We start from the raw sequence: 12,951 nt of genomic DNA, 5'->3' as shown, positions 1-12,951 counted from the left end.
CAAAGGAAGAGGCAGCATGGTGAAGCACTCAAAAAAGAGTTATAGAAACTCTGGGGCACATGGGGCATGTACGGATGAAGTCTTGGAACATAAAATGATAGTCTGGTGTTCCATGGAGACTTTAGGTTCCTATCTAAATCAAGTTGTGAATAGGCAATTGAATTAGTGATGACTGCCCTTTTCTTGTTGTAGGCACTACTGGCATAGTCCCTGGAAAAACTCTGGAACCTGGAACTTACCACACAGGTAACGTGAGAAAACACATGGAAAAACTGGATTTTGGCATGTTTGATGATAGACTATGAAACAGGGAGAGTGAATTTCCCACACCCCAGACTGTAGCCCTTCCCTTTTTGTCTCCATCAGCAGCCACAACTTCCGTGGTTGGAAAGGGGACAAGCCAAGAAGGACTTACAGGGGGTGAGCTGTTTAAGTCTGAGTCTTCTTCTTCTTCATCTTTTCTTCCAATAGAATCTCTGTTAGTGTGGCTAAGGTGAACACCTGAGTGGGAAGGCGGGCTGAGGACATGTGCCCACGTTTCTTCTGGGAACACAATAGGCCAAGTCCCAAACCCAGCTCAGCCTAGGAATTCTCTGGCCTCACATGACTTTGTCCTTATTTTCAGAGGCCCAAGCTTGCAAAGCAAGCAGTTGGATGGGAGGGAAGAGGCCCACCTGTAAGCAAGCCCCTGCCTGCCAAGGCCCCCTTTGAGATACATGATTTCCCACAGCGCTCATTGAGAGATATCCAATTGACTTATTTGTCCTGTGTATTATTCACCGCTGGTCTTCAGCTGCCAGAATGGAGTGACTTAGGGGAGAAATCTGAGAACATTCTTCAGTGACACATGCAAAGGCCTAATACAATATTGTATGGAAGAGTTGCTTAATAAATTGCACAGAATGAAGAAGTGTGTGCTTCTGTTGAAGGTTCACTGTTCTTGTGTTAGCAGGTACCACCATGGTTTCACCTGGAGCCAGCAGCAGCCCACAGGAGACCCGGCCAGGTAGGATACCCAGAGTGTCAGCCCATGAAGTTCAGAGCCCAGTGCACAGCCTCGACTGAGCACCTGCTTTCAGGCAGTGCAGCCCAGTGCAATGTTTTACAAAATAAAGATAGCCGACCTAGCCATAATAACAGAGGTAGGTGTCCTCTACGTGTAATTACTGTGCAGAGTCTTTGGTTTTCTCACGGTTTGACTGCATAAAGTTTATCACGTTGTTAGAATTATAGATGCCCATTAACTGGAGTGTTGATAGCACCTGTGCACTTGATACCAGCATGTGTTTCGTTTTCCTTTGCCTTCATCAGGGACCACTGGAGCATCAGCAGGGGCGACCACAGGAGCCAAAACCAAAATCACAGGAGACACAAGCTTCAGAGAAGGTGAGAGAAAGGAATGAGTGAAATGCTCTTTCTCCCGTAGCTGCTTCTCACAGGTCAACTCTGCTCTACTCAGGAACCCCTGCACCCTGAGTACAGCATAAGATGATGGGGGGCCAATGTCTTCATCAAGTAACCTAACACTTTAGGAAAATACTCCGTAATTTGTGTTGATTTATCAACAAAATATGAATCACATATTTCTCTGGTACACAACATTTCTGGATTGTGCTGATATGTATAATGTACTAAACTCCACATTAAGTAATACAGTAAAGTCCATTTGTTGCAATTAAGAAGGAAATAATAAAAGTTCGTACAACTGGGAGAAGCAGGATTAGAACTCAGAATCTTTAGCCTTCACTGTAATCGTTCCACTGTTCCCTGGGCTATGCTTGAGAGCAAACATACAAACAAAACAAAAAACAATCAAGTAAAAACCAAGCAAAAGCCAAAGCCATGTGTGTATATGCTTTGCTGTGTGCATCACTGGCTAAATGTCAACCATTGTATCATTAATAAAACATTATTGTTATTCTTTAAGCATAGACAATGTTGATTAAAAGAAACATGAGTGATTTTACCCCACCCCTTATGCAGTACTTGATGTAAGTACCTCTTGCATTTTCTCCTCTGCATCACATTTGCTCTGCTAGTGCTCACGTGTTAAACATTTTCTGCCTGGTCTCGGCAGGGGTCCAGCAGACTCCCCTTCCTTCACACGGTGGTGATCAAAGTGTGCTTCCCCCACCAGAACATCCACTTCTCCTGCACACATTTCAGATATGCGACTCTTGAGGTCCACCTCTGTAGAATGAGAAGCACATAAGGGAGCGACCCAGCACAGTGGGTTAGTTAAGAAGCCCCTTTAGCATTTGGTGCTTTCCGAAGTTGAGGCCTTTTCCATTCTCCACTTCCCTGCCACTTTCCGCTGTAGTCAGTTCCCCGGACCAGAACAGAATGGACTTGGGAACACCCTGCACTCACCAAGTCACTCCACTACTTAAAATCCTGCAATCGTTATGATTGCTGTTAGGAGAAACAAAGTATCTTTACATGCCACTGAAAACCATGTCTTTAGAGTATGCATGGGCCTTCTCTTTATGCCTTTATTAACTGATTCTTGGTCTGATGTTACTAAATAATGTGTAGTCTGATATTGTGTTCATACATTTTTCCTTTAGTAATCTCCTAGATTTCAAATTATGTCACACACTTTTTGGAGCAAAATACAGTTACATGAAAATAATGTGTTAAAAGTTGGAATCTACAGCAGCACAAGTGAGGAAACTGGTTCATTTCCATCAGAGCAGTGGTCTGCCTGAACCTTTCGGGGACAGCTGTGCAGTGTACATTTCCTAAAAGTTGAATCCGATTTATTTAGGTAATAATGGCCAGTCAATCAGGTTATCAGGCGGTAAGTACAGTTGTTTTCAACAGGGCTGTGAAGGGTTTCTCTACGAGTGAGTGCCTTCCAGAAGTGTTTGTGCTTGATGTCCATGCTGACATAATAATTGAAACAGAGAACAGCCATTTAGAAACAGCAAATTTACCAAACCACCTTAAACTTCTTTAATAAAGTATATGTGGTGGACGATGTGATGTAAAGGATTTTATTTCTCTACTTACGGCATTTTCCGAAAACATCCAGCAGACCTGATGGAAATGTTTACAGTGTGGCTCCTTTAGCACAGGTCGTGTGAGAACCAAAGTTGACAGCAGGAACTCTGGGGCTAGACCACCGGGGTATGGCTTCCTCAGGTGCTGCCAACCAACCCAGTGACCTGGAGATGTCACTCCACCAGGACTGTTAAATGGGAAGAAAAATATTACCTGTCTCAGCGTATTCACACAAAACCAAATGAGAAGATTCATGTCTAGGGTATTTTTTCAACTGCTCTGCATATTTTTTCAGCTGGATCAGGGGCCCCTACTGCACCACATATACAACCTGAGGAAGAGACCACTCCCAGAGAACCAAGCACAGGAGCAACAAGCCCAGGAAACCCAGGCAAGTCAGGATGTACACCTCCGTGCCTATTAAATGGTACTGAACATATTACGGGTTGAGCTGAGGGTTAGGCTATATATGATATTAGACCATGTAGCTGCAGAAATCCTAGGCACCGTTTTAAGATTTCTTTTGTGTCAGAAAGCTCGATTCTGTCCCATTAGAGACTGACAGGGAGAATCCTGCAACTCTGGAAATAACGTCCCTTCCTTGCTGATATGTTAGGCTCTCAGGAGAAGCAGAGGCCTTCACAACAGCACCTGGGAGCAAAGGCACCAGTGGGGCCTCAAGTGCCCCAGGCACAGCCTGGGGAGGCCAAGCAGTGTGGACTAGGGGGGTCTGAAGCACCTTCATACTGACCTTGGGGAAGTCACCAGCAGCTTCACTAAGCTATTAGTGGTTAGTTAGTGCGCATATTCGTGACTTCACCTTCCCTACATTTATGGGCTTAATGATGGTGTTTCTCTAGCACCAGCTCAGAGGTGACTTAGAGCAACGCATATTGTATTGTGGAGTCCAAGCCTCTTACCTTAGAACTTCTGAGGCTCTGAGTGTGCAGTGAAGTTGAGATTGTAGTTTGCAATCGTCACTACATCAGCCTCGATAGAGGAATTTTTGAAAATACTGAGGAGCCCTTTACAGACTAAGTGACTCCAAACTCCAGGAGGAACTGCGCTGGCATAAGTAATTCTTGGAAACCTTACAGCTGGTATCAACGAAGAGCCTGTGTTGAGAACGCCTAGGCTAGTGAATCTGCCTGTTTACTAAGCAGCCAGGGGATTCTCATGATGGATTTTGAGACATAGTGACCTTGAAATGGGTGTGAACAGAACCTTGAAGAGTGTGTTGAAACAAGAGCACAGGAAAGTCTGTCTGTCTAACGAAAGGTCATGACATATGTCGATTGTTTATTTTGAAAGGGGCCACAGGACCCTCAGCTGGTGAACCCACTAGAGCACCCAGTGGTGAAGTGACACCACCTGAAGGGGACACGTTTCATGAGTAGAGATGTCATTCAGAGGCTGTGGCTTTTGTCAAAAGGATGGTGTTAAATCAGAACCTTGTTGATTTCAGTGAAATTTACCAAATACCATCCAACAAAGGGCGTAAAATGGTATAAAATGATTAACTTTTTCAAGAACATTTTAATTCTTCTGGTTCCTCCAAATCTTCCCTTCAAAAGCAGTCAGTATTGGACTGGCACAATAATGTACATGCCCCCCCCCCATACTGTGTTTATGGGGTGTGACAGCAGAGTCTTGGAATGACTTGGAAGTGGCAGGAGAAGCACAGCTGCACCACTGAAATGGGAATAATACTATACATGTCATAGGGTTGTCTGAATGGTAAAATGAGGTAATACTGATGCATTGCTGAGAATTTCCATGACATATCAGGTATGCAAGAAAAGCAAAGCGTTAGGAGGAAGTTAACTGTAGAAAAACAAAAGGTGTGAAACAGGTGAGTTGCCACAGGGGTAAAAGATGCATGAAAGCTACAGTCTGGAATGTGCACAGCATGAGCCCTTAGGTTGACTAAGGACCAGGACAGCTGGAAAGCAACGTATTTCTACTACATGTGTTCATAGGCACAACTGGACAACCAGCTGAAGGATCAGGTGCCACAACAGCGCCATCCTCTGTTGTGACAGGAACAATGGCACCATCGCCTGGAGGATCCAGTGGAGGATACCACTATGGAGGATCCAGTGGTGGAGGATACCACTATGGAGGATCCAGTGGTGGAGGATACAGCTATGGAGGATCCAGCAGTGGAGGATACGGCTATGGAGGATCCAGTGGTGGAGGAGGATCTGGCGGCAGAGGAACATCCTCTGGAACTATGGGAACAACTAGATCCTCTGTGGTAGGTTCAGAGACAACTGGTCCTTCGTCAAAGACAAATGAAGGAGCAACAGGAATGCCAGGGACAACTGGATCATCACCTGAATCATCATCAGCAACTGGGCCACCAACTGGAGGATTAGGGACAACAGGATCAGCAGCAGGAGCATCAGAGACCACAGGACCGTCTCCTGGAGAATCAGGAACAACTGGAATACCAGTCACAGATTCAGGAAGCACTGAATCATTATCTGAAAACTCAGGGACAACTAGACCATCGGCTCTAGGAACAGGAACTACTGGCTCGAGAGCTGAACATCTGGGTAATAAAAGGGTTAAGGAGGGAAAACCTGGGGCTCATATCAAAGGAGAGGTGGACATTGAGTCAGTGAGATCAATGAAAATGTATTTAGGTTGTTTGTAGGTACGTGGTTCTAAACAAGAAACATGACCCTATGGTGACCACAGTCCCTTTTGTGTTTCAGGCACCACTGGCGTAGCCCCTGGCACAACTGTGGCCCCAGGAAGTTCCAACACAGGTGAGGCAGCAAGTTGAAAAGATTCTTTCCCATCCTCTCTCAGACACTAGGTGTCTCCTCTGGGATTATGCATTGCAGGGGTACCACCTTCTCTTTTCCATGATCCTGAAATATTCTCCAATCACCTCTGTCCTTATTCTGTCCCTCAGAGGCCACAACTCTCCTTGGAGAAAGCAAAACAAACGGGGCTGGAATAGTCACAGGTGAGTGTTCTAAACTACTACCTGTCCTTCATGATAAAGTCAGGAAAGCAACAACAACAACACATACCAGCTCTGCAGGGCAGTCTCTTCTGACTGAGCTTACAAGAGCCTTTCCTAGACCACCATGAGGAAACAATAAGGCCACAGAAAGAGTACGGTGGGGAGAAAATTCTTCTCTCCTCTCCAAAGGAAGAGGCAGCATGGTGAAGCACTCAAAAAAGAGTTATAGAAACTCTGGGGCACATGGGGCATGTACGGATGAAGTCTTGGAACATAAAATGATAGTCTGGTGTTCCATGGAGACTTTAGGTTCCTATCTAAATCAAGTTGTGAATAGGCAATTGAATTAGTGATGACTGCCCTTTTCTTGTTGTAGGCAGTACTGCCATAGTCCCTGGAAAAACTCTGGAACCTGGAACTTACCACACAGGTAACGTGAGAAAACACATGGAAAAACTGGATTTTGGCATGTTCGATGATAGATTATGAAACAGGGACAGTGAGTTTCCCACACCCCAGACTGTAACCCTTCCCTTTTTGTCTCCATCAGGGGCCACAACTTCCGTGGTTGGAAAGGGGACAAGCCAAGAAGGACTTACAGGGGGTGAGTTGTTTAAGTCTGAGTCTTCTTCTTCTTCATCTTTTCTTCCAATAGAATTTCTGTTAGTGTGGCTAAGGTGAACACCTGAGTGGGAAGGTGGGCTGAGGACATGTGCCCACGTTTCTTCTGGGAACACAATAGGCCAAGTCCCAAACCCAGCTCAGCCTAGGAATTCTTGGGCCTCACATGACTTTGTCCTTATTTTCAGAGGCCCAAGCTTGCAAAGCAAGCAGTTGGATGGGAGGGAAGAGGCCCACCTGTAAGCAAGCCCCTGCCTGCCAAGGCCCCCTTTGAGATACATGATTTCCCACAGCGCTCATTGAGAGATATCCAATTGACTTATTTGTCCTGTGTATTATTCACCGCTGGTCTTCAGCTGCCAGAATGGAGTGACTTAGGGGAGAAATCTGAGAACATTCTTCAGTGACACATGCAAAGGCCTAATACAATATTGTATGGAAGAGTTGCTTAATAAATTGCACAGAATGAAGAAGTGTGTGCTTCTGTTGAAGGTTCACTGTTCTTGTGTTAGCAGGTACCACCATGGTTTCACCTGGAGCCAGCAGCAGCCCACAGGAGACCCGGCCAGGTAGGATACCCAGAGTGTCAGCCCATGAAGTTCAGAGCCCAGTGCACAGCCTCGACTGAGCACCTGCTTTCAGGCAGTGCAGCCCAGTGCAATGTTTTACAAAATAAAGATAGCCGACCTAGCCATAATAACAGAGGTAGGTGTCCTCTACGTGTAATTACTGTGCAGAGTCTTTGGTTTTCTCACGGTTTGACTGCATAAAGTTTATCACGTTGTTAGAATTATAGATGCCCATTAACTGGAGTGTTGATAGCACCTGTGCACTTGATACCAGCATGTGTTTCGTTTTCCTTTGCCTTCATCAGGGACCACTGGAGCATCAGCAGGGGCGACCACAGGAGCCAAAACCAAAATCACAGGAGACACAAGCTTCAGAGAAGGTGAGAGAAAGGAATGAGTGAAATGCTCTTTCTCCCGTAGCTGCTTCTCACAGGTCAACTCTGCTCTACTCAGGAACCCCTGCACCCTGAGTACAGCATAAGATGATGGGGGGCCAATGTCTTCATCAAGTAACCTAACACTTTAGGAAAATACTCCGTAATTTGTGTTGATTTATCAACAAAATATGAATCACATATTTCTCTGGTACACAACATTTCTGGATTGTGCTGATATGTATAATGTACTAAACTCCACATTAAGTAATACAGTAAAGTCCATTTGTTGCAATTAAGAAGGAAATAATAAAAGTTCGTACAACTGGGAGAAGCAGGATTAGAACTCAGAATCTTTAGCCTTCACTGTAATCGTTCCACTGTTCCCTGGGCTATGCTTGAGAGCAAACATACAAACAAAACAAAAAACAATCAAGTAAAAACCAAGCAAAAGCCAAAGCCATGTGTGTATATGCTTTGCTGTGTGCATCACTGGCTAAATGTCAACCATTGTATCATTAATAAAACATTATTGTTATTCTTTAAGCATAGACAATGTTGATTAAAAGAAACATGAGTGATTTTACCCCACCCCTTATGCAGTACTTGATGTAAGTACCTCTTGCATTTTCTCCTCTGCATCACATTTGCTCTGCTAGTGCTCACGTGTTAAACATTTTCTGCCTGGTCTCGGCAGGGGTCCAGCAGACTCCCCTTCCTTCACACGGTGGTGATCAAAGTGTGCTTCCCCCACCAGAACATCCACTTCTCCTGCACACATTTCAGATATGCGACTCTTGAGGTCCACCTCTGTAGAATGAGAAGCACATAAGGGAGCGACCCAGCACAGTGGGTTAGTTAAGAAGCCCCTTTAGCATTTGGTGCTTTCCGAAGTTGAGGCCTTTTCCATTCTCCACTTCCCTGCCACTTTCCGCTGTAGTCAGTTCCCCGGACCAGAACAGAATGGACTTGGGAACACCCTGCACTCACCAAGTCACTCCACTACTTAAAATCCTGCAATCGTTATGATTGCTGTTAGGAGAAACAAAGTATCTTTACATGCCACTGAAAACCATGTCTTTAGAGTATGCATGGGCCTTCTCTTTATGCCTTTATTAACTGATTCTTGGTCTGATGTTACTAAATAATGTGTAGTCTGATATTGTGTTCATACATTTTTCCTTTAGTAATCTCCTAGATTTCAAATTATGTCACACACTTTTTGGAGCAAAATACAGTTACATGAAAATAATGTGTTAAAAGTTGGAATCTACAGCAGCACAAGTGAGGAAACTGGTTCATTTCCATCAGAGCAGTGGTCTGCCTGAACCTTTCGGGGACAGCTGTGCAGTGTACATTTCCTAAAAGTTGAATCCGATTTATTTAGGTAATAATGGCCAGTCAATCAGGTTATCAGGCGGTAAGTACAGTTGTTTTCAACAGGGCTGTGAAGGGTTTCTCTACGAGTGAGTGCCTTCCAGAAGTGTTTGTGCTTGATGTCCATGCTGACATAATAATTGAAACAGAGAACAGCCATTTAGAAACAGCAAATTTACCAAACCACCTTAAACTTCTTTAATAAAGTATATGTGGTGGACGATGTGATGTAAAGGATTTTATTTCTCTACTTACGGCATTTTCCGAAAACATCCAGCAGACCTGATGGAAATGTTTACAGTGTGGCTCCTTTAGCACAGGTCGTGTGAGAACCAAAGTTGACAGCAGGAACTCTGGGGCTAGACCACCGGGGTATGGCTTCCTCAGGTGCTGCCAACCAACCCAGTGACCTGGAGATGTCACTCCACCAGGACTGTTAAATGGGAAGAAAAATATTACCTGTCTCAGCGTATTCACACAAAACCAAATGAGAAGATTCATGTCTAGGGTATTTTTTCAACTGCTCTGCATATTTTTTCAGCTGGATCAGGGGCCCCTACTGCACCACATATACAACCTGAGGAAGAGACCACTCCCAGAGAACCAAGCACAGGAGCAACAAGCCCAGGAAACCCAGGCAAGTCAGGATGTACACCTCCGTGCCTATTAAATGGTACTGAACATATTACGGGTTGAGCTGAGGGTTAGGCTATATATGATATTAGACCATGTAGCTGCAGAAATCCTAGGCACCGTTTTAAGATTTCTTTTGTGTCAGAAAGCTCGATTCTGTCCCATTAGAGACTGACAGGGAGAATCCTGCAACTCTGGAAATAACGTCCCTTCCTTGCTGATATGTTAGGCTCTCAGGAGAAGCAGAGGCCTTCACAACAGCACCTGGGAGCAAAGGCACCAGTGGGGCCTCAAGTGCCCCAGGCACAGCCTGGGGAGGCCAAGCAGTGTGGACTAGGGGGGTCTGAAGCACCTTCATACTGACCTTGGGGAAGTCACCAGCAGCTTCACTAAGCTATTAGTGGTTAGTTAGTGCGCATATTCGTGACTTCACCTTCCCTACATTTATGGGCTTAATGATGGTGTTTCTCTAGCACCAGCTCAGAGGTGACTTAGAGCAACGCATATTGTATTGTGGAGTCCAAGCCTCTTACCTTAGAACTTCTGAGGCTCTGAGTGTGCAGTGAAGTTGAGATTGTAGTTTGCAATCGTCACTACATCAGCCTCGATAGAGGAATTTTTGAAAATACTGAGGAGCCCTTTACAGACTAAGTGACTCCAAACTCCAGGAGGAACTGCGCTGGCATAAGTAATTCTTGGAAACCTTACAGCTGGTATCAACGAAGAGCCTGTGTTGAGAACGCCTAGGCTAGTGAATCTGCCTGTTTACTAAGCAGCCAGGGGATTCTCATGATGGATTTTGAGACATAGTGACCTTGAAATGGGTGTGAACAGAACCTTGAAGAGTGTGTTGAAACAAGAGCACAGGAAAGTCTGTCTGTCTAACGAAAGGTCATGACATATGTCGATTGTTTATTTTGAAAGGGGCCACAGGACCCTCAGCTGGTGAACCCACTAGAGCACCCAGTGGTGAAGTGACACCACCTGAAGGGGACACGTTTCATGAGTAGAGATGTCATTCAGAGGCTGTGGCTTTTGTCAAAAGGATGGTGTTAAATCAGAACCTTGTTGATTTCAGTGAAATTTACCAAATACCATCCAACAAAGGGCGTAAAATGGTATAAAATGATTAACTTTTTCAAGAACATTTTAATTCTTCTGGTTCCTCCAAATCTTCCCTTCAAAAGCAGTCAGTATTGGACTGGCACAATAATGTACATGCCCCCCCCCCATACTGTGTTTATGGGGTGTGACAGCAGAGTCTTGGAATGACTTGGAAGTGGCAGGAGAAGCACAGCTGCACCACTGAAATGGGAATAATACTATACATGTCATAGGGTTGTCTGAATGGTAAAATGAGGTAATACTGATGCATTGCTGAGAATTTCCATGACATATCAGGTATGCAAGAAAAGCAAAGCGTTAGGAGGAAGTTAACTGTAGAAAAACAAAAGGTGTGAAACAGGTGAGTTGCCACAGGGGTAAAAGATGCATGAAAGCTACAGTCTGGAATGTGCACAGCATGAGCCCTTAGGTTGACTAAGGACCAGGACAGCTGGAAAGCAACGTATTTCTACTACATGTGTTCATAGGCACAACTGGACAACCAGCTGAAGGATCAGGTGCCACAACAGCGCCATCCTCTGTTGTGACAGGAACAATGGCACCATCGCCTGGAGGATCCAGTGGAGGATACCACTATGGAGGATCCAGTGGAGGATACCACTATGGAGGATCCAGTGGTGGAGGATACAGCTATGGAGGATCCAGCAGTGGAGGATACGGCTATGGAGGATCCAGTGGTGGAGGAGGATCTGGCGGCAGAGGAACATCCTCTGGAACTATGGGAACAACTAGATCCTCTGTGGTAGGTTCAGAGACAACTGGTCCTTCGTCAAAGACAAATGAAGGAGCAACAGGAATGCCAGGGACAACTGGATCATCACCTGAATCATCATCAGCAACTGGGCCACCAACTGGAGGATTAGGGACAACAGGATCAGCAGCAGGAGCATCAGAGACCACAGGACCGTCTCCTGGAGAATCAGGAACAACTGGAATACCAGTCACAGATTCAGGAAGCACTGAATCATTATCTGAAAACTCAGGGACAACTAGACCATCGGCTCTAGGAACAGGAACTACTGGCTCGAGAGCTGAACATCTGGGTAATAAAAGGGTTAAGGAGGGAAAACCTGGGGCTCATATCAAAGGAGAGGTGGACATTGAGTCAGTGAGATCAATGAAAATGTATTTAGGTTGTTTGTAGGTACGTGGTTCTAAACAAGAAACATGACCCTATGGTGACCACAGTCCCTTTTGTGTTTCAGGCACCACTGGCGTAGCCCCTGGCACAACTGTGGCCCCAGGAAGTTCCAACACAGGTGAGGCAGCAAGTTGAAAAGACTCTTTCCCATCCTCTCTCAGACACTAGGTGTCTCCTCTGGGATTATGCATTGCAGGGGTACCACCTTCTCTTTTCCATGATCCTGAAATATTCTCCAATCACCTCTGTCCTTATTCTGTCCCTCAGAGGCCACAACTCTCCTTGGAGAAAGCAAAACAAACGGGGCTGGAATAGTCACAGGTGAGTGTTCTAAACTACTACCTGTCCTTCATGATAAAGTCAGGAAAGCAACAACAACAACACATACCAGCTCTGCAGGGCAGTCTCTTCTGACTGAGCTTACAAGAGCCTTTCCTAGACCACCATGAGGAAACAATAAGGCCACAGAAAGAGTACGGTGGGGAGAAAATTCTTCTCTCCTCTCCAAAGGAAGAGGCAGCATGGTGAAGCACTCAAAAAAGAGTTATAGAAACTCTGGGGCACATGGGGCATGTACGGATGAAGTCTAGGAACATAAAATGATAGTCTGGTGTTCCATGGAGACTTTAGGTTCCTATCTAAATCAAGTTGTGAATAGGCAATTGAATTAGTGATGACTGCCCTTTTCTTGTTGTAGGCAGTACTGCCATAGTCCCTGGAAAAACTCTGGAACCTGGAACTTACCACACAGGTAACGTGAGAAAACACATGGAAAAACTGGATTTTGGCATGTTCGATGATAGATTATGAAACAGGGACAGTGAGTTTCCCACACCCCAGACTGTAACCCTTCCCTTTTTGTCTCCATCAGGGGCCACAACTTCCGTGGTTGGAAAGGGGACAAGCCAAGAAGGACTTACAGGGGGTGAGCTGTTTAAGTCTGAGTCTTCTTCTTCTTCATCTTTTCTTCCAATAGAATCTCTGTTAGTGTGGCTAAGGTGAACACCTGAGTGGGAAGGTGGGCTGAGGACATGTGCCCACGTTTCTTCTGGGAACACAATAGGCCAAGTCCCAAACCCAGCTCAGCCTAGGAATTCTCGGGCCTCACATGACTTTGTCCTTATTTTCAGA

General features: G+C 45.3%; 1 protein-coding gene across 9 annotated transcripts in view; it reads left to right on the top strand.

Annotated features, from left to right (window-relative positions):
• The window catches only part of LOC112318433 (mucin-19), a 94,408-nt gene that overhangs the window by 56,963 nt on the left and 24,494 nt on the right, over nucleotides 1-12,951 (top strand). For 5 of the 9 annotated variants that reach the window (XM_071221049.1, XM_071221054.1, XM_071221051.1 and 2 more), the window contains 18 exons: nucleotides 193-246; nucleotides 367-420; nucleotides 953-1,006; nucleotides 1,312-1,386; nucleotides 3,299-3,394; nucleotides 4,983-5,561; nucleotides 5,724-5,777; nucleotides 5,927-5,980; nucleotides 6,357-6,410; nucleotides 6,531-6,584; nucleotides 7,117-7,170; nucleotides 7,476-7,550; nucleotides 9,463-9,558; nucleotides 11,147-11,722; nucleotides 11,885-11,938; nucleotides 12,088-12,141; nucleotides 12,518-12,571; nucleotides 12,692-12,745. In XM_071221049.1, the coding sequence (XP_071077150.1) occupies nucleotides 193-246; nucleotides 367-420; nucleotides 953-1,006; nucleotides 1,312-1,386; nucleotides 3,299-3,394; nucleotides 4,983-5,561; nucleotides 5,724-5,777; nucleotides 5,927-5,980; nucleotides 6,357-6,410; nucleotides 6,531-6,584; nucleotides 7,117-7,170; nucleotides 7,476-7,550; nucleotides 9,463-9,558; nucleotides 11,147-11,722; nucleotides 11,885-11,938; nucleotides 12,088-12,141; nucleotides 12,518-12,571; nucleotides 12,692-12,745 (2,145 nt within the window). The remainder of the gene's footprint in view (nucleotides 1-192; nucleotides 247-366; nucleotides 421-952; nucleotides 1,007-1,311; nucleotides 1,387-3,298; nucleotides 3,395-4,982; nucleotides 5,562-5,723; nucleotides 5,778-5,926; nucleotides 5,981-6,356; nucleotides 6,411-6,530; nucleotides 6,585-7,116; nucleotides 7,171-7,475; nucleotides 7,551-9,462; nucleotides 9,559-11,146; nucleotides 11,723-11,884; nucleotides 11,939-12,087; nucleotides 12,142-12,517; nucleotides 12,572-12,691; nucleotides 12,746-12,951) is intronic. The other 4 variants (XM_071221056.1, XM_071221055.1, XM_071221053.1 and 1 more) reach the window with 2 other exon arrangements.

Source organism: Desmodus rotundus, chromosome 3, assembly GCF_022682495.2.
Source record: "Desmodus rotundus isolate HL8 chromosome 3, HLdesRot8A.1, whole genome shotgun sequence".
Taxonomy (NCBI): domain Eukaryota; kingdom Metazoa; phylum Chordata; class Mammalia; order Chiroptera; family Phyllostomidae; genus Desmodus; species Desmodus rotundus.
This window is presented reverse-complemented; position numbering and strand designations above follow the sequence as displayed.